Source organism: Nannospalax galili, unplaced genomic scaffold (assembly GCF_000622305.1).
Source record: "Nannospalax galili isolate Female #2095 unplaced genomic scaffold, S.galili_v1.0 scaffold222, whole genome shotgun sequence".
Taxonomy (NCBI): Eukaryota; Metazoa; Chordata; class Mammalia; order Rodentia; family Spalacidae; genus Nannospalax; species Nannospalax galili.
The window spans coordinates 2,303,842-2,325,901 of NW_008348213.1; the positions used below are offsets into that span (position 1 = coordinate 2,303,842).

Here is a 22,060-nt window from a genome sequence, read left to right on the forward strand (position 1 = left end):
CACTAGCCAGCTTGCTCAGGGGACCCTCTGTCCCTATCTTTGGAGGCTGGGATTACAGGTGATCAACTACACCCATTACCATTTATGTGGGTTCCAGGGATCTGAACTCTCATCCTCGAGTTTGCAGAGCAAGAGCGTTAACTGCTGAGCCATCTCCCCAACCCCCTTGTTTCAGTTTCTTTTTTCCTGTTTCTGTGATAAAATACAATGACAAAAGTGACTTAAGGAAGAAAAGGTTTATTTGGCTCATAATTCTACACTGTAATCCATCCTTGTGGGGCAGGTTAAGGCAGCAGAAACTTGAAGCAGCTAGTGACATTACATCCACAATCAAGAGCAGAGAGCGATGAATTAACACATGCATGCTGGTGCTCAGCTCCCTCTCTCCTTTTCATTCAGTCCAGTGCCCATGACAAGATGCTGCCCAGATTCAGGGTAAGTCTTCCTACCTCAACCCAATTAAGAAACTCCCTCAAAGGCACGCTTATAGGTCAACCTAATCTTGATGATTCCTCACCAAGACTTCATTTCCATGTGAGTCTACACTGTGTCCACAATCAAAATTAGCCATCACACCTCTCTTGTTTTTTTCAAAGGTTGCATACTTCTCCATAAACTACTCCATTTGGGATATTCAGAATTTTTTTTTCCCCCAGTGGGATACATTTTATTTGTATCTTTTTTTTTTTTCTTGGACAAAGAGAACAAATATTTTATTGATAGAAGACAAAGTTAGTTAGTGGAAGATTTGATTCATGGTAGTTTCTACGTATTCATATATGTATGTGAAATATACATATAACATACTTTGTATACTTATACAGAAACAGCTGCTTCCAGTGGGCATTACTTTATGTCATAAATATATTCAGGTAGAATATAAGCAAGAATTTATTTTTTTCATTTGAGAGTTACACTGGGTATTTTCCATTATTTGTAACCATAGAAGGAATTATTTTGACTGTTTAACTGGTTTATTGTACCCATTCTTTTTATAGTCCCAGTCCTTACTTTCATCCATCTCTTCCTTGGATACTTTATTTCTTTAACTTGCAGGAAAATCATGTGGCCTTGTATAAGCAAGAATTTTTGCTCACATTGCAGGCAGACTATAAATATGCTCTAAGGCTCATTCTACTTTTTTTTTATTTAATTTTTTTAGGGGTTCTGATAATGCTGGAATTTAGATTCTTAAACTTCTCTATTTCATAAACATTTTTTGTACATTAGAAAAGTACAAAAGGATAGTCATTTTTTAAAGGCCTTCAAGCATATTCCCAAAATGCTTACAAAAATGCCAGAACTGACTGGCATACCCACCAATAAAATAATTTCAGATAATCTTTCCAGTCTGTTGACACTTAAACAGGGAAGCAGGTTCATTGGATCAAAAGGTACAGGTGAACATCTGGCAGAAGATTCTGGTCATAAGTACTGCCTCTCCATAGCTCTTAAGATCTTTATGTAGACGCATTGTATTCAGCTTGGGATCTGATGTAGGCAGCTGTTAGTTCAGCCTACTAAGCATTCATGCTTCTTATTCTGGTGGCTTCCCTGATTTTTCCCTTGGGAAACTATCCTGTTCCCATTTTATACAACATTCTAGAAACTGTCAATCAAAGTATGTTGTTCACCCTAGGTATGCCCAAGCTACATCCACTAGATGATCTTTTTTCTGGGAATCTTGACTCTTCAGCAGAGTGAGGCAAGGCCTGCAAACAGCATCCAGAAGAGCCTTTCTCACAGTCTCTGGGGGTCTCTAGAGCTGCTGGATCTGCTAGTCTGTGCCTTTCTTTGATCCTTTACTAACAGACTGCTGCCTTCTGTGTTTCTTTTGTTGAACTGTGGGATTGTTTTGTTCTGTTTTTTTTTTTGTTTGTTTGTTTGTTTTTTCCTACTAGTCACAGTTAACCTCATATTTTCTAAAACAATTCTACTTGATTAGAGTGTGGAAGGAACTACGTCTTTGTTTACTTGAGTATTTACTTGAAGTTTTTTCCCTTGTTCAATTTTGGGGGGGGGGTGCAAAAACCCAAAATCCAGTTTTCCTCACAAAAGTCTATCAATTTCAATCATTACAAATTACTTACTATTTTATTCATATAAAGCTTCTAGTAAGGGCTGAAGATGTAACTCAGTAAAAGTGCTTGCTTATCATACATGAAGCCCTGGATTCAAGTCCCAGCACTGCAAAAATTGGGTGTGGCAGTACACACCTGTAATCTCTGCACTCAGGAGATGGAGGCAGGAATTCATCCTTGACTACAATAAGGGGTTTAAGGGCAGTCTAAGCTATAGACCCTAGTTTGTTGTTGTTTTTAAGCATCTAGCAAAGTCTTCATTTCAGGAAGAATAAAGGAGAAGAAAAATCTCTGCCTCATAATGACTCTCACCAAAAAAATAAAAATGAAAAAGCTTACCCTTCTGTCTACCCAGAGAGGCACTGTTCTGTTCTATTGATTTCCTGACATTACTGAAATTCACAGTAGGGCCACCTCTGAATTTTTTAAGTGGATTTTCCAGAGCAAAGCTGAACCCAGGGGACAGGGTTTCTTTTGTGTCTTGTAGCACCCTGGAAGGAATTTATTTTTTGTTCTATGCACCAAGGGGATAATCAGGTTTAAGCACTTGCCCAGCAGGGGTTTCACTTTAATCCCATGCCTTTGCAAGGTTACAAGCACCCTTGGAAGTGGTGATGAACCAGTGTTTGCCTGCAGCAGGGGAAAAATGCTACGTTCTACAGAGACTGTCCAGGGCACTTCCACCAAAAAGGAACAGTAGCTCCTCCCTTCTCCACTCTTTCCTCTCAATGAGTCACAAAGGAAACAGAAGTGGTAAGCAATTGTCAGTGATGGCGATTGCCTTTCCAGCCCTGGCGGACTGCTGGAGGCTTTCCAGCAGCATCAGACTCTGGTTGTTGGATATTAAGTGACTTTTAAGTAGTTGACTAGAGCTATGGTTTTAATAAGACCTGGGACCAAATGAAATGACGCATATATGAGTTCTACGCAAAGTGAGACGAGCTGTTTAAAGGCAAGGGGTCACTACAATCTTGCTCACTGAACAGTTCTCTGAAGTCAGTGACCTGGAAAGTCAGCGGCAGCATCTCAAACTGTACTGGGGAAATGAGCCTAACCTAGTATGCCCAGGGCACCTCCTTGTGGCTCAGCCCTAGAGTGGTAACTTCTCAAAGCCCACCCCCAACCCCAGTGTCAGAGAATGACCCAAGAATGATACTTACTCCCTTCGCTCTGGCTGTCTTTATTTGAGTTGTAGACCTGGAATACAGAAACAGAAATTTACTTGTGTGCATTTTATACCATCCTATGTTCACTGTAGAAAACCTCAAGATGAAAGGCAATTTCTGCCCTGCACATATGAAGCCCTTCAATAACCATCTACTTCTTAGCATGTACGTAGCCATCCTTAAATGAGCATGTTTCAGAACCACCTGTGGAACTGTATTGTGAAAACGAGCATATTCCATCTTTTTAAAATGGTAAATGAATTGATGTGTATGTACAAATTAAAAGGAGAGAATTTAAAAGTAGTTACAGATCATTAAGCATTAACTACACACCAGGCAATATGCTAAGCAATTCAAAAAAATTATCTTGTGTCATCTACACAACCTTGCTCAGTGGGAGCTGCTGTTATCACCATGTATGTTTGGAAATTTGAAACTTGAAGAGGTGAACTGATGTCACATAGTTAGTTAATGGTGAGCTGTGGGCAAGGATACAGTATAAACTGTTGAGTGTTAACTCTGAGGAGGGGACTAGTCCCTTTTATACTCTATATACTTTTGTAAATTTGAATATTATACTGAGAATATATTAAATTTACAACAAAATGATTAAATGATGGAAATTATAAAAAGAGAAAGTGGTCCAAGATAGTAAAAGAGAAAGTGCCTCAATATTAAACAAGAGTGGCATGCTCAAGAGTCAGCAAGCAGTTCCCTAAAGGGCAAAATGGTAAATATTTTAGGCTTCAGATCCAAGAGACAAAAATTAATATTATGTTGGTACTTACAAACAGAAGGAAAAACAAATTTCACAAAATTAGCCAGGCATGGTGGCACATGCCTTTAATCCCAGCACTTGGGAGGCCAAGGCAGGTGGATCTCTGTGAGTTCAAGGCCAGCCTGGTCTACATAGTGAATTCCAGGACAGCTGGGGCTACAGGGAGACCCTGTCTCAAACTGATCCCCTCCCCCCAAAAAACTTTGAGTATAACTTTTCAAAAGACAAGTTTAATTAGAAGAACCAATATTCTTTGTGTAAAGAGAGACTAGCATTCAACTTCACTAGTGTCACCTGTCAACAGCAAATATTATTCTGTGAATATCACCCATGGCCAGTGGTTACACAAAAGCAAGGTGTGATCTGGTTTGGTCACTGGCCACAATCTGCCTATTCCTGAAATGTTACTGCTAGTATATTAAATAAGATGAAATCTCTCCTTAAAGAAACAAGCATAGTACCAAATCTTTCTTTGTAGGTACAGAAAAGCATAGGTTGAAGCGGGGCATCATAACTTAAGTATCTACTTATCTATCCATCCATCCCTAGGGATTCCATTGACCACTCTCTTCTGAGAACTACTTACTTAACCCCCAAAGGAATGAAGTTGAGCATTTCTGAAGATAGCACTAACCCCCCCAAACATTTTCCACTTGCTAAGAAATATAGATGGGAATGCCCGGTCAGCAGCAAGGCAATGGGTTCAACTTGGCATCCAAACTCTTCTTATCTGCTCTGGGTCTTTATGGCTTTCTCTATAAATTGAAGGAGTTGCCCAAGAAGGTTTTGGGATTATCAATCTCCAAATACAAGAGGTCAACCCTGCTTTATTATCATTCATTATCTAAAGAACACTGAAGCTACACACTGAAGGTCAAAGAATGTGCATAAAAGAATGGAACTTCAGCCAGAGGGACGTGGTGGTGCACGCCTTTAATCCTGGCACTCAGGAGGCAGAGGCAGGTGGATCCTCTGTGAGTTCAAGGCCAGCCTGGTCTACAGAGTGAGTTCCAGGCAGCTGGAGCTACAGGGAGACCCTGTCTCAAAAAGACCAAAAAAAAAAAAAGAATGGAACTTCAGAACTTAAAAAAGATGGTCTGACAATTAAATCACCATTGGTGCACACATTTCAAAGTCATAGATCTGGAGTCAAAAGACTTGATTCTGGCCTGGATTTCACCACCAGTTCCTTCAACTAGCTGAACTTTCATTTCTTCATCTACAAAATGGGAGTGATAATAGCTTTGGGGTTTTGTTTTGTTTTGTTTCAGCCCACTTGGAAGTCACTATGTGGATCGGGCTGGCCTCAATCTCACAGAGATCTGCCCGCCTCTGCCTCAGGAGGACTGAGATTAAGGCACGTGCCATCATGCCCCGATGATAACAGCTTTTATTCATACTCCTCCTGAGGTTGCTGTGAGCATCAAATGAGATTGTGCAGAGAGGAATAGACTGAAGTAGAACAAAACAAATGTGAGCGCTTTGGTCTGCATTACTGGCAACAGAGCTGTTTAACCATCACAGAATTTGGGTGAGGAGCAAAAGCCATAAAACTTAGGTAGAGGCCACCAAAGCAGCTGTGTTGATTCCTTTGTAAAGAGGACAAAGCTATCTATGGATCCCTGAGTAGCAAGTATTTCCATCACCAGTACAAATGAAGCGCTTGGACTAGATTAAGGTTTACAAATGGAGTTCCACAGCACTGCACAAGAATGGCAAAGGGACTGGAGAAAAACCAGAACTCCAGGAAGGCAAATGCCAAATGCCCCTTCTTCTATGGGTTTTACTCATGTGGCTATCAAATAAGGGATATTGGCTTTGAAAAGTTTCCAGACCTCTTGGAGGGGTAAGTTCCTAAAACTTTATCTACATTTCCTTTGTTTGTATATATACTTAACAAATACATATTCAGTATCAGGCAATGTTTAGTTACTGAGGATACAGATTAATAAGACAGCTATGAACTCTGCCTGCATGGAACTTTCCTATTAGTGAAGAAAAATTTTCACAAAAACGATTCCTTCAAATATTGGTAAGTACAAAGGAGAGAGTTCTATGGGCCTGATGTCGGGGAATAGCTTCTCTGCAGAGATTCTCTTGAGCTTGAAGAATAAGAAGGGACTTCCTTGGGAAAGCCTAGGGGCTTGTATCCAGCAGGTCCAGAGAGAGGAAAGGGACATCCCTTATGGAGAAGGAAAGCCAGCATGACTAGCAATCAGTGCAAGTCAGGGAAGCATGGTCCTACAGGGCCTTGTCCTGGGGTGAAATGTGTGGCCATGTCACAGGACCCATGATGGCTGCATTCAATAACCTTGGCAAGGTGAATAAGGGAAGCATTGGGAAGAGGCTGTATTTTGGTAAGTTTTTTTTCCTTCCAGCCCACTTTGATCACTAAATTTCTCCCACTCAAGTACTCTATCCAAGAGAAACTTGTTCCAATTTATAAATGGCAAAAATCCAGAAGTTATAGTGAAACAGGTCTTTCAACCCTCCTTAATTAGGAAGCAAATCTATACCAAATTACTTTCCTTCCAGGTTTCCTGGGTCTCAAGAGACCCCTGCCTGGAGTACCCAAGTACTTTCTGAGTTGGAAAGGTATGATCAATGAGCCAGGCTCAGAAACATGTGCCACCCAATCTTCTGAGGCCAGGCCACTAACCTCTGTCTGGATTGGGTAAATGAGCCAAAGACAACGAGTTTTGAAATAAAGCAAACACATCAAGCCTACCAGGATTGTGACCACATGCCCAACAAGGAAGGCTGGAGCAGGGAACAGCCTCACCATTACAGGGGCCAGGAGCAGGGAGCAGTTTCATCATTACAGGGGCCAGATGGTAGCTTTGTCTTCCAAGCACTTATCAAGTCCTGCACATGACAACTTCTAATTCTTGAAAGACCAAATGGATTAACTGTAGTGTTACTACAACTGTACAGATATGGAATTGAGGCCCCTAGTTTGTCTAAGGACACAAAGCTAATCAGGAACTATATAAGGTTGTTTCAGTCCCCTTTTCCTATAGGTGACAGCAAATGCATGCAAGTGCCAAGCCTATCAAGGGTCAGCACTGCAGTTCACATACTAGCAGAAGATAAGGACCTCTAATGCACCCTTAAAAATGTTTGACCAGCTGTTCCTCATCTAGCATAGGCTGACTAGATTCACCAGATGGACAAGTAATGGGGAATGGCTGGGGGTGCCAACAACACAGCAGACAGTAGCAGGGATATCAGAGTATAAGGGCTCTAGGTGAGGGAGGGAGGCTATGGGGGGGTGCCATCTGGGAAGTGGGTGTATAGTTGAATAAGATGGTTTGGGATGTTCTGTGTCACACACACACGCACATACACACATACACACAAATCAACAAAATTTTAAAAATGTATTATATTTGAGGAGGAAGCATAGAAATTTACATCATGTTAATTAGTAGAGGTGATAAACATTACCATTGAAATCCACCCGACAACTTTATAGACATACTCAGGCACCAATGATCCAAGTGCAACCGATTATGACTAGTAATAATCAGATACATACAGATTAGAGATGCATGCACCAATATCTCAGTGTCAGTAGCAAAAACAATGAGTCTTTCTGCAAGGAACAGTATATTCTAAAATGAAATGGAGATCTTTTTTAAAAGTTAAAAACTCATTTAATTTTATGTCTTACAGGGCTTATACTGAGTTCAATATTGTATAATTGTATTAATTCAACTGTGAACCTAGAAACTTACAGTCACTTGTGAAAGAGATGTACTTTTGCTTTGGAGTATGTTACTGAATATGTTAAAGCTATAATGAAATGCTTCATCTAATCATCTAGTTATTAAAAATTAAAAAACAAATTTTTGGCCAGTTCTGCTCAATCCTTCCATTTATCTCATGGTTGGCCACTAGCACCAGATTGAGGCTCAGAGGCCAGAGCAATATCCTGAAGTTACAGATCTCTGCCCATGGCTTTGTCTTGTGATTAGCAATTCTCTTGGATGCATGTGCTTTCAGGTGTGCCTCTCTCAAAAGCTCTATTCTCACATGAAAGAACCCAGCTCAACTCAAGAGAACAGAGGTCACTGAACAATGCCTGACTTATGGCTTAAGGACAGAAACATCAATGCACCTGCCCAACAACCCAGCCAAAGCTTAAGTCTATCTGTCCAAGTTGACCAGACTACTCCAAGACCTGGCTACAGCAGAGTTGCTGAGCCTCATAGGGCTTTGTGACTTGGAGGCAGGTATGCTCTATCTCCTGATGAATACTGAACATGAAGATCTGTTAAACAGTCATGCAAATTTTCATCTTCACATGCATGCTTTTAGAGAACAGAAATTATACATGTTTATCTTATCAGGGTCCATCTGTGAGTCCTTAGGAACAATCCCAACAGACATAGTAATTTAATAATAGTGATGATGACAAACACCTGCTATATATCAGCCATAAGCACTCTCTAGACGTTGTCTGGTTCTGTCCTCATATCACCCTAATTGTTCCCAATGTAGAGATGTGAAACTGAGGCCATTTGCCTGAGGTAAGGAAATCTAAAGCTTGAGAAAAATCCCAAGATGAACTCCTGCAGTGTGTCTCTACAGCCTGGGCACTTACCCACTAACCCCATGATAAGTAAGACATGATGATGATGATGATGATGATGATGATGATGATGATGATGATGATGTTAAAGATGAGGAGATATCAAGGGCAGCCAGAGCAAGTGAGCCATGGGAAGAACAATTTGCCCTGAGTCAGAAAGAAAATGAAACAACGAATGGCCTTTAGATTCCAGACTGGTGCATCCACTACTAAGCCCTGCAACCAGCTGGCAGCTATCAAGGAAGCAACACTTGGTGTTCTCTCAGAACCACTGAGCTCCGTCCTGAGATAATCACCAGGCCAGCAAAGAAGGACTCTCATGCAATCACAAGGCCCTACAGTTCCATGAGTTCTTACCTAGAAACAATGGGGAAACAATTTGGCAAATCAGAGTGCAGAAAGCCTTCATATGCTTTTCTCTGCAACAAATGTGATTTTGCAATAAATTCTCTTCACTGCTGAATCAATTCAATTTACATGTCCCTAGAGAATTATGAGACACTACACAGAGTCACTTAGATTCCCAGAATTTTTCTATGGTAACCTTTGGTGTCATTATCTAAGTCATACTGAGAAAGCACAGATAGGCACCTTTAAAAACATATAAATTAAGGCATATGTAAAACAATAACTTGATGGAACAATCTGACTTTTCTGACATATAGCTGTTTTAGCACTTGGCCACATACTTCAGATCAAAATCTATACAAATGAAGGCATTAGAGAAATAAGCACATAGGCAAACTTTTTTTTTAAAACTACCGCTCCTATGTAAACTGCATTGTTTTACACAGCCCTAAACTGATCCCCCAAGGTCTCTTTCAAGTAGCATGGGATATCTAAGTGCTCCCACCTGGCTGTTCCTCTGATATACCAATGTGGAGACACAAAGAACAGAGCTATGATCTAACAGAACAGCGTTCAGACCAGGTCTACGTCACTGAACACTGTCTTGTCCTTTACCTTTGTGACTCAAAGGGTTCACTATCACTAGAGCCTGCCCTGCTTGTCTGTGTGTGTGCATGTGTGCATGTGCACCTGTGCAGACACTTGAATCTGTCTGAGACAGGGTCCCTCTGTGTAGCCCAGGTTATCCCAGAATTGTCAATCGTTCTACCTCAGCCTCCCAAGTGCCAGGATTTACAAGCATCCATCACCATACTTGGTCCTGAATTTACACTTTTGTATTATTTCCCCATCAGTGGTAACAAGTTTGCAATAACTTGCTATTCAGGTTCAATGTCCAACTTTACCATATATTGCCTATATAAATACATCACTTTATAGCCCTAGGCCTGAGTCTCATTATGTGTAAAAGGGAACTACTAAGACTACCAACCCCTTAGGGATTTATAAGAAGTGGAATAATGGATAAAGAATACTTTACACAGTGCTGGAGAGATAGCTTAGAGGTTAAAAGCACTGGTTGCTCTTGCAGAGGACCTGGGTTCGGTTCCTAACACCCACATGGCAGCTAACAACTGTCCATAACTCCAGTTCCAGGGGATCTGACATCCTTTTCTGGCCTTGGTGGGCACTGCACAACACAGGCACACTTATATACATGCAGACAAAATACTCATACACATAAAATAAAAATAAAAGTTTAAAAAGAATACTTTACACAGAACACAGAATGCAAATGTGAAGGGCCACAAAGCACTCCACAAAGATTACTGTCACTGTCATCATCACCCTTATTCTCTTCCTTCTCTTTACATGTTTTGTTGAAAACAAACAGGAATCACCTTTCTTGGTGAAAGAAGGTTATCACTTACAGGGTAAGTGGGCTAAGGACAGAAATGCAGTTTGAGTTGCCCAGTGGCACCAGTCTCATTAGCAATGTCACACATCCAACAGATACTAATTAAGAAAGGAAATGAAAGAATAGCACCAATGATTCTCAATTCTTAGCAGTCAAAAATAAAACAGCACCCCCATATCAACTGCTTTTTCTCTATCTGATTAGGTGCCAGGCCCTAAACTCAACATTTGTATAAATTATTTTACTTCATTCTTGAGCCCTTAAGGTACCACCATTGCCTTTAGTTCACAGAATCACACAGGTTCCTTACCTTTCTAAGCTAACATAACCAGCAGGTTACAGAACCAGGGTGAAGTAGGAGGGGGCCTCTAGACTTGAGTCTGTACTTAGCCACAACTTCCACACCCAGTCCTGCCTTCCAGAGGAACAACAGCTTGGTGATTAACAAAGAACTCAAAAAAGCTAAGCGGTAATTAAAATGGCAGCAACGCCAGTATTATGTAAGCACTCAATTTCTACCCAATTTAAACATAACAATAATTTTACAAACTTCCAATTAATACAAATGTGGCAGTAAATGAAAACCACAACCAACTTGAGACAATTTAGGAAGCAAAAAAATATCCTTCCTAAAAATGATGAATGCACACACAGAGACGTGGCCAGCAGCACTGGAGACAGAGAGGCAGATGGGAGTCTCAGCAGAGCACCACACACCTGCAGACTAGTTACAGGATGAATTTAGGAACTTTTAATGACACCCCTGAGAAGTTACTAGTCAGAGACTATGGATCTGTGGAATGCCACTCATAAAATCAAATAAAGACAAAATAAAGACAGGAACTGTTTGGATCAGGAAGACCTCCCTGTGCAGGGATGGTCACAGGGTACACATGGAGAAGCTTTCAAGAAGTAACCATGTCTACTAAAGCATGGGTAGATGAAGCCAGTTTGAATAGCTTAAAGCAAATAAGGATGTTTCTCTACTAGAGAGGATGGAGCTCTATCAGAAATGTGTGTCTTGCTCTATCAGGAATGTGTGTCTTGTACCTTCAGGCTAAACAACAAACATGCTCAAAAAGCAGAAATGGCTCTTGCTGGTTTTGCATGTCTCAGCTGGCAACCCTTCCCCACCTTTCCCATTCCACGGTTTTCCAGAACTGCACTTGCTGTCTTAGGGAGGTGTTCTCAAAACTAAAGCCAATAAAAATATACTTGAAAGTACTTTGCAAAAACCTATCCCTGAAAAAACAAGGAATCCCAGATCTTGCCTTACAAAACTACATGTAAACAGGGGTCAGTAATTAGCATATAGCAGACTGCTCAGAAAGTATTAATTAGGAGCTAGAGAGATGGATCAGCGGTTAAGAGCACTGGTTGCTCTTACAGAGGACCCAGGTTCATTTCCCAGCACCTCCATGGTAGCTAACAACTGTCCATAACTCCAGTATCAGGGGATGCAATGCCCTCTTCTGACCTCCATGGGTATTGCACAACATGGGTGCACTTACATACACGTAGGTAATACACTCATATACATAAAATAAAAATAACAAAATATTTTTAAGTATTAAGTGGAAAGGCTTAAATTAGAAGGAATAAAATAAATTGATTTTTTTTTTTAAATCCCTGTGTTAGAGCTGATGAAGACAAAGCGTTAGCCAGGGATAAAAATGTAAGCTGGGTCTACCATTTCCTAGTGACTGTGTCTCATTCTTCTGGAAAATTCTCCTACGAATCATTTCTTGACAGGGGAATATAAATATAGAATTCAGTACTTACTATGAGAAAATAGAGAACACATTTTTCTTATTTGGCTTAAGTCAAGGCTATAAAAATCCCTCACATGGTTATTTACTTTCCATGGCCCACTGATACATGTTGGCTGTCTACCCTGCAGGTGACAACAAAGGCAGCTGCTGAAAGTTTCAGAATCTATGGTGCCACTGGGGAGTTCTGAGATGAGAGCTCAGGAAGAGGTTGCCTATGTCATGGTACTGAGTCCCCTCTCCTATGCAATATTGGCCCCTCTAGACTCAGGCAGCCTCTTATAGGAAGTCCAGCAAAAGTGACCAAATGACCAGACTCCTAAAGCCATTTGGAGAGTCTGTTGCTAGTCCCTGCATACCAACACAACAACATGTGGTGAGTAAAAAATTCTCCTTGCTATTCAATATGGTTATGACAAGGATGATGGATAGAAAATATAAACTTTGTTGTCCATTAGTTCAAGCATTGCCTGCTGCTTTGTACCTCCTGGAGACAAACGGCTTGTATCTCTTTGCATAATTACTGAGCGCTCTGGGCACCTATGACTAGCACTACTGCTTATGACCCATGTCCCTTTTCTCAGTTCACCCTCATGTTCCTAAAGGAACTACAGTCCCCCAAGTCCACCTAGCTTGCATGGGGCAGACCCTGACTCCATCCCCAAGTCTAGCCACTAGACCCAGACTCTGAACCTAGTGCATGAGATCTGTGCCATACTAAACACATGCAATAGTACTTGTTCCTAATATTTTTTAATAACTGCTGTAAATGAGGCCGTACCATGTCACTAAGAGAATGGGATACATATCTTAGAGCCTTTCCATCCAATTCTACCACCATGGAGATAAAGTATAAGTAAAAACAGATCAAAACAAAGGAAAGAAGAGCCACATATGAAGGGACACTGGATTCCAATATCAGTTTAAGCCCCTTTATCTAAAGGTATATAAAGTTCATCCTTGCTCTTTCCATAATCAACCAGTAACATCTTTTTAGTTCTTTTTAAAATTGTGCCCAGTTGGCTTACAGCTTAGAGTTGTGGCAAATAAAAACAAAACAAAACAAACACCAGAAAAGCTGACTTGGGTTCTGAAGGGAAATCTTGAATGGAGAAAGATATACAAGATAGAATGGGAAGAAAAGGAAATGTTTGAGTTGCTCCTTCCTTTTACTCGACATAACTCATCAGCCCACTTTTATCAGTTCCATCACTACTATTTGTGGAGCTATTCTTTACTCCCATTTCTTTTTCTGTTGCCCTAAGTCAAATTTTCTTTGACTTCCCCAGATGGATCATGACATTGGCCTTCTCCCAAGTCTTACTGGCTCCATTCTCTTTCCTTCTATTCTAATCTAATGTACATATTGGTCATCTAAGATGTTTCCCTTAACTACAGTTTTGGTTGAAGAAAAGCCTTCAAGATGCCTCAAGATCAGTGTTAAAATTCCCAAGGGAAGATGAATGTCAAGGTGGAGTCCCAAGAGAGTACAGTGCAAGTGTGTGTGTGTGTGTGTGTGTGTGTGTGTGTGTGTGTGTGTGTTACCATAGCTTGCCAGCACAGTGGTCAGAGGATATATCTGATGGTGCAGAACTCGGTGCCTGCTATGACACTGGGGCTAGTCCAGTGTCACTCTTGTAGGACTGGGGCCTCTCTTTATGTAGAAGGCAGTCCTAGGTATTGCTAGGCTGATACATGAAGCTGCATACAGGCCCTGGGAAGACTATAGAACAGGGGAAAGTGGATTTTGAGGAAGCAGTCAGGTGGTAGATGGGAGCTGTGGGCTTGGCAAACTTTGAAGTAAGGCATGGTTCTACCACTTTGAGCTCTGTGCCTTGAGACGATCAGTTGGCATTTCTGAGTCTGTTTTCTCATTGTAAAGTAGAGCTAAGTAACATTTTATGAGAGCATTGGGAGAATTAAAAATAGCTCTCACAGTGCCTGAAGGTGCTCAAAAAATTTTATTTGCCTTTCCCTACTCCACAGACTTTCCAACTTGATGGACACAAACCACCCAAGTTGCTCCCTTCTCTGACTTCTTACTGCCCTTACAGTCAATTTTACAGAACTTAACAGTTCTAAATACAATTCTTCATTTTCTCTTATTTCCAATCTCCCTTGAGAACAAGTTCATGCTATACTTCTATGTGTGTAGAGGGTTGGGGGTTAGGGGGTTAAATAGCACCGAACACAGTGCTGAACATACCATCAGCATTCAAGAAACTGTTCCCAATTAAAGGACAGGGGACTTAAGGCAAAAGGTGCACAGTCCTCTTTTGGGGTCCTTCTCTCTGAATCAGAAATAGGTCATAATTACTTAGTGACTGGATTATCTCGATAGTAATGCCTTCCCATTTGCGTGCTGCTGGCATTTAAGGCTTCTCTGTGAAGAACACCAATGAAACTGGTGTCATTTCCAGGGGAAAGGTGGTACAGCGCCTCCTGGAGCTGCAGGTGGAAGGTGACACCCAGTTGCCTAATGAGAAGGTAGGCCATTCATTTTCACTTGTTTCTAGTCCTGGTGAATTAAGCATGAACTAAATGTTTCTAGGGTTATTAACACTGTTGTGGGTACTCTCTCTGTCCACTCCCCCACACTTTGATTTGTATGTTACATAAACACTGTTGCCATAGTTATAATTCAGGAAGCTTTGTTGTTTGACCTCAAGAAAATCTCAACCTCAAATAAGGATAACATTGACTCTCTAGGCCACAGCAGATCATCAGAGGGTGGGATCTGCTAAATTCCTTCAAGCTTCTAGAAGGAACTACTGCATTTTGGGTAACAAGCAAGCAACAAGAAGAGGAAACACTGCACTGTTATGCAATTTCCTTGCATTTCATATTCAGAAATCCTGAAAACCCTTACAAGCAACTTCCCTAGCCTTCAACTGAAGATCAGTATCTCAGTCAATGTAAGTAAAAACCGAATGCAAATAAGAAAAAAAGAAATCTACGTTCAAATCAAGAAAGTATTTCAGTGAAATTTTAAGGCAACAGAAAAAGCACAAGCTTACTCAGTCAAATGTGCAACAGTGAAGCAGATGGTGTATGAGCTAATGTGTCCATAGGATGTGGCCAGATCACAACTCAAGTAGTCCTCTGGCTCTAACATTTCCTGGCTTCAAGCTGATGCAACATGAAAATGTGGGTGTGAACCTATTAGTCCTTCAGTACTGTTCCCATGGGGAGAAAGGAGGGACCACTCCTGTGTCCAGAAAAAAAACTTCAGTCTTAAACAGAGAATGTCTTTATATGCTCTCCCATGTCCTTGGAAATAGTTGCACAGCTCCATTAAAAGGAATCTTGTTCCTTTGTGCTTTGGAAAACTGCAAATGAGAAATTCCTCAGTGCAGTATGCAGGCCCTGAACAGAGTAGAAATTATGAAAGTTTAACTGCTGCTGGAGCAGGGCCCTGTCCAGGAGAAATACCTGGAGGAGGGGACATTGCTCCTGCTGCTTCCTTCTACCTGCTGGGCCTCCTTCCTCAAGGACCTGGGGGCAAAGTCATTGTATCATCTGTCATAATGAAAGGCCAAGTGAAGTCAAAGGAACGCAAAGCACTTCCATGGTTGTATAACCCCCATGATGATGGCTTCCTTTGCCACGGGCACCTATGAGTTCAGAGCTTGTATTTTTAGATGCATGACCCAAAACACAGTTTCCTACCTTAAATCTACAACTAATCTTGATGCCAACCCAGTGCATGAAGGCTATCGATCTGAAAATATGCACTTTGTTATTCCACTGCTCTGAGCTGGTAGAGAGATGGAGATCCTTAGCTGTGACTACAGAACATGCCTGTTTCCCATACCCCGCAAAGGGTACCAAAAGGGCTTTCCCCAAAATGGAACTAGAATTCAAGAATTTTTTCTGATTGTAAAGAAATTAAGTTTTTAGGCTGTTCCTTTTTCATCTCCATGTAATGTAAAAGGGTGGGGCTGATGAAAATACCTCAGGGCTTATACCCAACAACTGGGGGAAGGTAAAGTATATACTACTCAGCACCTGGAAACAGACTCTTGTGCTCTGGCCATCCAGCACTCATTTGATCTTCCTTAGGTAATCATAATCTGTTCTCTTTGCATGGACCAATCTCTTTCTCCATCACCAGCTGAGTTTCTGACTGAGTATTTACAGTCAGCACAGCCAATAATGGGCACCCCTAGGCCCCAATAATTTACTATGGAAAGTCTAAAACATACAAAAAAAGGTGAGAGAAGTGACAGGGAGCACTCACATACCCTGCACTTCCAGCTGTTCAAATTTCCCTGAATTTGCTTTGTCCCACCATGCATGACAGAGCTGTAGATTCTTTGATAAGTGCTCATGTCAGGGCTTATAATCAAAACATTTCAGCATACACATTATCTACTAAAATATTTCTCAATATTTTAAGGTAAACTTACAAATTATGAAATGCATATTTCTCAAGTATACCAACCACAAACTGCGACAATTTTATATACTCATCTAAATTAAATCTATCAAGATAGTAATATTTCTATACCTCTGATAGTTCCCTCAGGACTCTTCCAAGCACCCTTCCACCCCAGCCCTCAGACCTACCCATCACACACCCACATAGGCAAAACAGTGTTCTGTTTTGCTCCATCATAAAGATGAAATCACACAGCATATGTTTTTTATGGTTATCTTTTTTCACTCAGCAAATTTTTTGAGATTTATCTATGCTGTGTTATGAATCAATACTTTTGACCCTTTTTTTAAAACTTCTGAGTATTTTATTATCCAGTATATCAAAATTGTTTATCAGTGTTACTCCAAATATTTTTGTACAAGTCTTTTTGAAGGAATACACTTTCATTTCTCTTGAGTTAGCGCCTAGGAGTAGAACTGATGAATAATAATTTGTTATTATTAAAAAGGAAACTTACTTTCTCCTAAGTGGCTGCACCATTACAGACTCCCACCAAGAAGGAACAGGAGTTCATTTGTGCTCCACTTTCTCATCAACACTTGGTATTGTCAATATTAATTTTAGCCTTTCTGGTATACAAGGCTGTATCCCATTATGGGTTTACTTTGCCTACCTGTGTTGCTTAAGCATGTCAAGTACTTTTTCATGTACTTATTAGGCATTCTTAGCTTTCTTTTATGAAGGGTTTCTTCAAGTCTTTTGTCCATATCTTAGTGAGTTGTTCTTTTTACTAAAAGGCTATAAAAACTCTCAGAATATTCTGGATATGTGTAATGTATGTTTCACCAGTATTTCCTGCCATTCTGTAAGTTACCAAATGACTTTCTTAATGGTGTCTTTTGATAGGCACATGTTTTTAGATTTAAAGGCAATTTGGGGCAGGGTCACTGCATTCTGTGTTCTAGGAAGAAACTTTCACTAATCTAAGACTGCCAGGATCTGGCCCTACGTTTTCTTCTGGAGGCTTTACAGCTTGAATTCAGCTCCATCTTGAATTCACTACTTTTAGTTCCCCAAGTTTGTAAACACAATTTACAAGTGCTTCTGAGTCAGCCCAAATTTGAAATTCGCTGTCTTAAAAGAAAAATTTAGGAACAAGAAGAATAACCTGTCTAGCTTCCTTTTCCTTCTCCCTCTAGTCTTTCCTTCTGTCTCTTCCAGAAAGTCACAACTTTGGAATAGATTCACATAACCTTTGGAAGCCCTCATAAAATATTAACAAGACTCACAGCTACTTCCTACCCCCTCAGCTCAGGGGTACATGCTGAGCTACACAGATGTTCAAGGTTAATTTTCAGGATACTCTGCTGGCTCCATGACTACCTGAGTATAAGCTGTGTCCTGCACAGAAAGGGAGTCCAGAGGCTGACATGTACGGGTAGTTTTTGATCAGTGAGTCACTGACTTTGTATGTGGCTCTGATCAAACCCCTGCCCCCCCCCTCTCTGGAGCTTATTTTCCTAACATATCAAAATGGGCTTTAAAATGATCCAGGTTTTCATTTTTAATATTACACCATCAATAATTAATTACTTTAAGTCTTAAAGGTTCTCCATGTGCTTGAAGAATTTCATATTACTTGGGGGTGGCAAAACCTTCACTCTCACCAGCAAACAGCTACATTGGGATTTATTTACAATCTACTAAAAAATTAGGAAAGAAGCTCTGGGTACTTAAGAGGAACAGGAGGAAGCACTATAAAGGAAAAGATGGTTGGGTAGGGAGGCTGCTGGTCAAAGGTCACTCAGCTTACTGAGCCATGTGATTCAAAGCCAACCTGGACAAAAGGAGCTCTTACAATGTTCACATCAAAAGCACAAAGTGGGGGCTCAGTACATGAAGGCACTTACCACACAAGTCTGGTCACCTGACTTGATCCCCAGAACCCACTGTGGAAGAGAACCGACTCCATAAACTTGTCCTCTAATGTTCACACACATATGCACTCACATGCACACATATCATGCACACATATACACAATACGAAAGAAATAATTTTTTAAAGCAGATGTGCTTATTATGCCAAGCCTCTTCTTGCTTTTCTCTAGAGAGCCAGTCATACTGCACATGAAATCACAAAGCTCCAATTACAAGCACAGTCAGTGGCCAAAAGCCACTGGGAAGACTAAGCCCAGAGGGGAGGATTAGGGAGATTTGAACAAGTCTTCTGATTTGAATTTGAGAGTACAGCAGGTAAACACAGAAGTTCAAAGGCTGCTTCAATGTCCTTTGGTATCATGCCTGATATGTGTATCATTTGCGTCCTTTAAATACCTGCCTCTCCAAACTACCCAGCAACCCAGCCCTGCTCTATAAGCTTCCTTTGCCCTGTGCAATCTTTTATATCATATATATGTAAATGTAACATAGTATGTGTATGAGTTACTTATCTTGTGGTAACAAAATATCTCACAAAAGCAAATTAAGGGAGAAAGAGATTATTTTGGCTCTCAGTTTGAGGGTACAGACCACCATGCTGAAAAGTTATGGTAGCAGGAACTTGGGATAGCTGGACACATTATATCCTCAGTCAGGAAGGAGAAAGAAATGAATGCATGTGCTCAGCTTACTTTCTCTTTTTTTCACTTTCTCCTTTTTATTCAGTCCAGGACCACAACCCATAGAACAGTGTCACAAATAGTTAAGGTAGGTCTTCTTACCTTAATTAACTAATCTAGATAATCCCTCAGAGGCATGCCCAGAGGCTAACCTAATCTAGGCAATCCCTCACAGGCAGGCATAGAGGCTTGTCTCCTAGGTGATTCTAGATCTTATCAAATTGACAGTATTAGCACTTATAGTATGTGGATATAAAATATGTATACACACACAAAGTTCTTAATTTTGCAGCATTTATGTTCTATAAAGTCACCACAAACACCAAATTAGCAGACAGTAAAGTCTAGTAAACCACTGCTCCTAAATAAATATGGGGTTAAGTTCCTGTGAGCCTCTGGTTATATTTTCATTAATCAACAGTATAAAACCTGTCTTGTGTTTCTGTTTGAAGATGGCTTAGTTAATATGTGCTGTTGATTCATTAACAATAAACTCACAGCCAACAGCATACTCACTCCCAAAATTCACTCAACATGTACTAGCATATGATGTCAAAGCCTCAAAATAACCTTCTTCCACTGAGGAACACTATACAACACTTGAACACTACCCTTAGAGATCAATTACATTTTTTTAAAAAATCACCAAGAGAAAACATGAAATAAATTTTTTTAAAAGTGGCACCAAATAGACAGAAAAAGACATTTATTTCCAGGAGGAAAGCTGAAAGCAGAAAGCAAAGCATCATCTTGTGCAATATGTTTACCAGAGAAAAAGCACAGGAACTTATTTCATGTATTATTGTATTTCACATTATTGTACTGCATTACATATGTTCTAAATATGTGCATGTATCTATACATATTTATAAAGGTTTTTGGAAGACAACTACATTTATACACTTAAACATTATCTGTGGCTGGTTTTGAGATATCACAGCAGACCTGTGTCATTCCAACAGACTGTTGTAGGATGTATACACTCAGCTTCACCAGGTTCTGGATGTTGTACCAATTTATGCTCTACATAGATGTATTAGGAGTGCCCCATGGCCCACGCTTTAAAAATTCTCAAAGCTGGCTGGTGTGGTGGTATCTAACTTTAATCCTAACACTCAGGAGGCAGAGGTAGGCAGATCTCTGTGAGATGGGGTCCTGGTCTACATAGTGAGTTCCAGGCCAGCTCCGGCTACAGGGAGACCCTGTCTTTAAAAAAAAAAAAATCCCAAAGCTTCATATTTATAAAGGTTTTTGGAAGGAGGTCCTTGGACCTCCTTGTCTCTTGCCTTCCACACACACCACTTAGAAATCTCACTGACTCTCACAGCCTGCATAGGTCCCTCTAGGCAGATGGCCTCTCAACCTGCAACTCCAGCCTCCCTCCAGTTATCTTAACAGCAGACCTCCATTTCTAACTGCTTGCTGGTCATTTGCACCTGGGAATTTCCCTGAACTCAAGTTCAGCCTTGATTTCTATCACCACTAGGAAGAACTTCTAGATACAGTGGAAAGGGTAACACGCTGCAGCTTGTGAACAACAGCTGCTTTTAGTTGGCTGGATGACTGCAGACCACTGATCAGACAGGTAAAACAAATCTATTTTCTAAGAGCCTAGCTGCCCTATGTGTAAGATAGAACTCATATCTAAAAGCAAGGATGCAAAAGAAGCAGCAGAGCAGGCAGCACTGTGTTTGGCACATCACAAATGCTCAGCAAACAGTCATTAATCGTCAGTCTTAGTCCATGGCATCATTTACCTCAGGAATCTGGACTTAAAATTTTAAAATCCTGCCTCTTTACTCCTACCTCACACTAGATAATCATAACCGGATTTTGCTCTCAACACAATGGTTAAACATACTCCTTATAACCTTTTTGCAACAGATGGAGACTATTACAGAGTTCCACAACTGGTTAGACACAGAGAATATATGTCTGAGAGATGCCCAGCCCCAAGTGACACATCTACAATGGAACCTCTATACCTAAGGCTCACAGAACATAGCAGAATAGCAAGGAGAAAGAATACTAATGCATTTCTCAGCTCCCACCAGTGAAGCTTCCTCATGCAACAGAATGTGATACACACAGATGGCCACAACTGACCATGGTGTAGAGAATAAAAGACTGCAGAGTGCATGTCCTTGCATAGGACTCCTATATTAAACGTCACCCACCCATAGCTCTGGGATCATTGCAAAAGAGGAGGTGGAAAGATTGTAAAAGCCAGGGCTGGTGCATGATCATAAGGAAACAAAAGTCTTCTAGGCCCCTGAGAACTTGTCAAATGATCGTACAACAATGATCTTACAGCATGCACAACACCCATGCAAACTCAATCAGACAAAAACCCAGCATAGAACTGGGGAAATAGGCAGCAAGCCCTAACCTTAGTGGAGGAACTATTAGCAACTAATAACTGTTGGGTGAGGGAGAGTTGATCTTCTTTAAGGGAGTGACTCTAGATAGGTTGACTAGACTCCAATCGATGAACTTGTACTATGGGGCATCTGGGTACACAAACTTGACTAGATAGGCCTTAATATATATGACCGAATGCATGAATTTCAGTTGGGGGGGGTGGATATGGGAAGTGTGGATGGGGGAGGGGGTACAAAGATTATTAGAATGTTTTGTATGAAATGCACAAAATTCAATTAAAAAAAAAATTCTTCTGAGGTCTGAAACCTCCCACTTGGGATGGCAGCTTCTGGGGCTTAGAATGTCTCCATGGTAGTTTTCAGATCTGTCCTCCCCTGGCCAGTACATCCTACATGTGGTCACAGCTCTGAAATCACTTCTGGCCACATCAATCCCTATAGTATAATGTCCAGGTTTTTCTGTAAGGCCTCTGACAAGTTGGTCTCAACAGCTCTGATCTTACTTCCCAGGCTCTCCTTATAGCCAA

The 22,060-nt window shown here is 40.8% G+C and overlaps 1 protein-coding gene across 1 annotated transcript in view; it reads right to left on the reverse strand.

Moving 5' to 3' along the window:
* The window catches only part of LOC103743570 (rho GTPase-activating protein 26), a 422,060-nt gene that overhangs the window by 260,108 nt on the left and 139,892 nt on the right, over positions 1-22,060 (reverse strand). Inside the window, exon 12 of the mRNA XM_029569236.1 lies at positions 3,242-3,278. Coding sequence (XP_029425096.1) covers positions 3,242-3,278 — 37 coding nt within the window. The remainder of the gene's footprint in view (positions 1-3,241; positions 3,279-22,060) is intronic.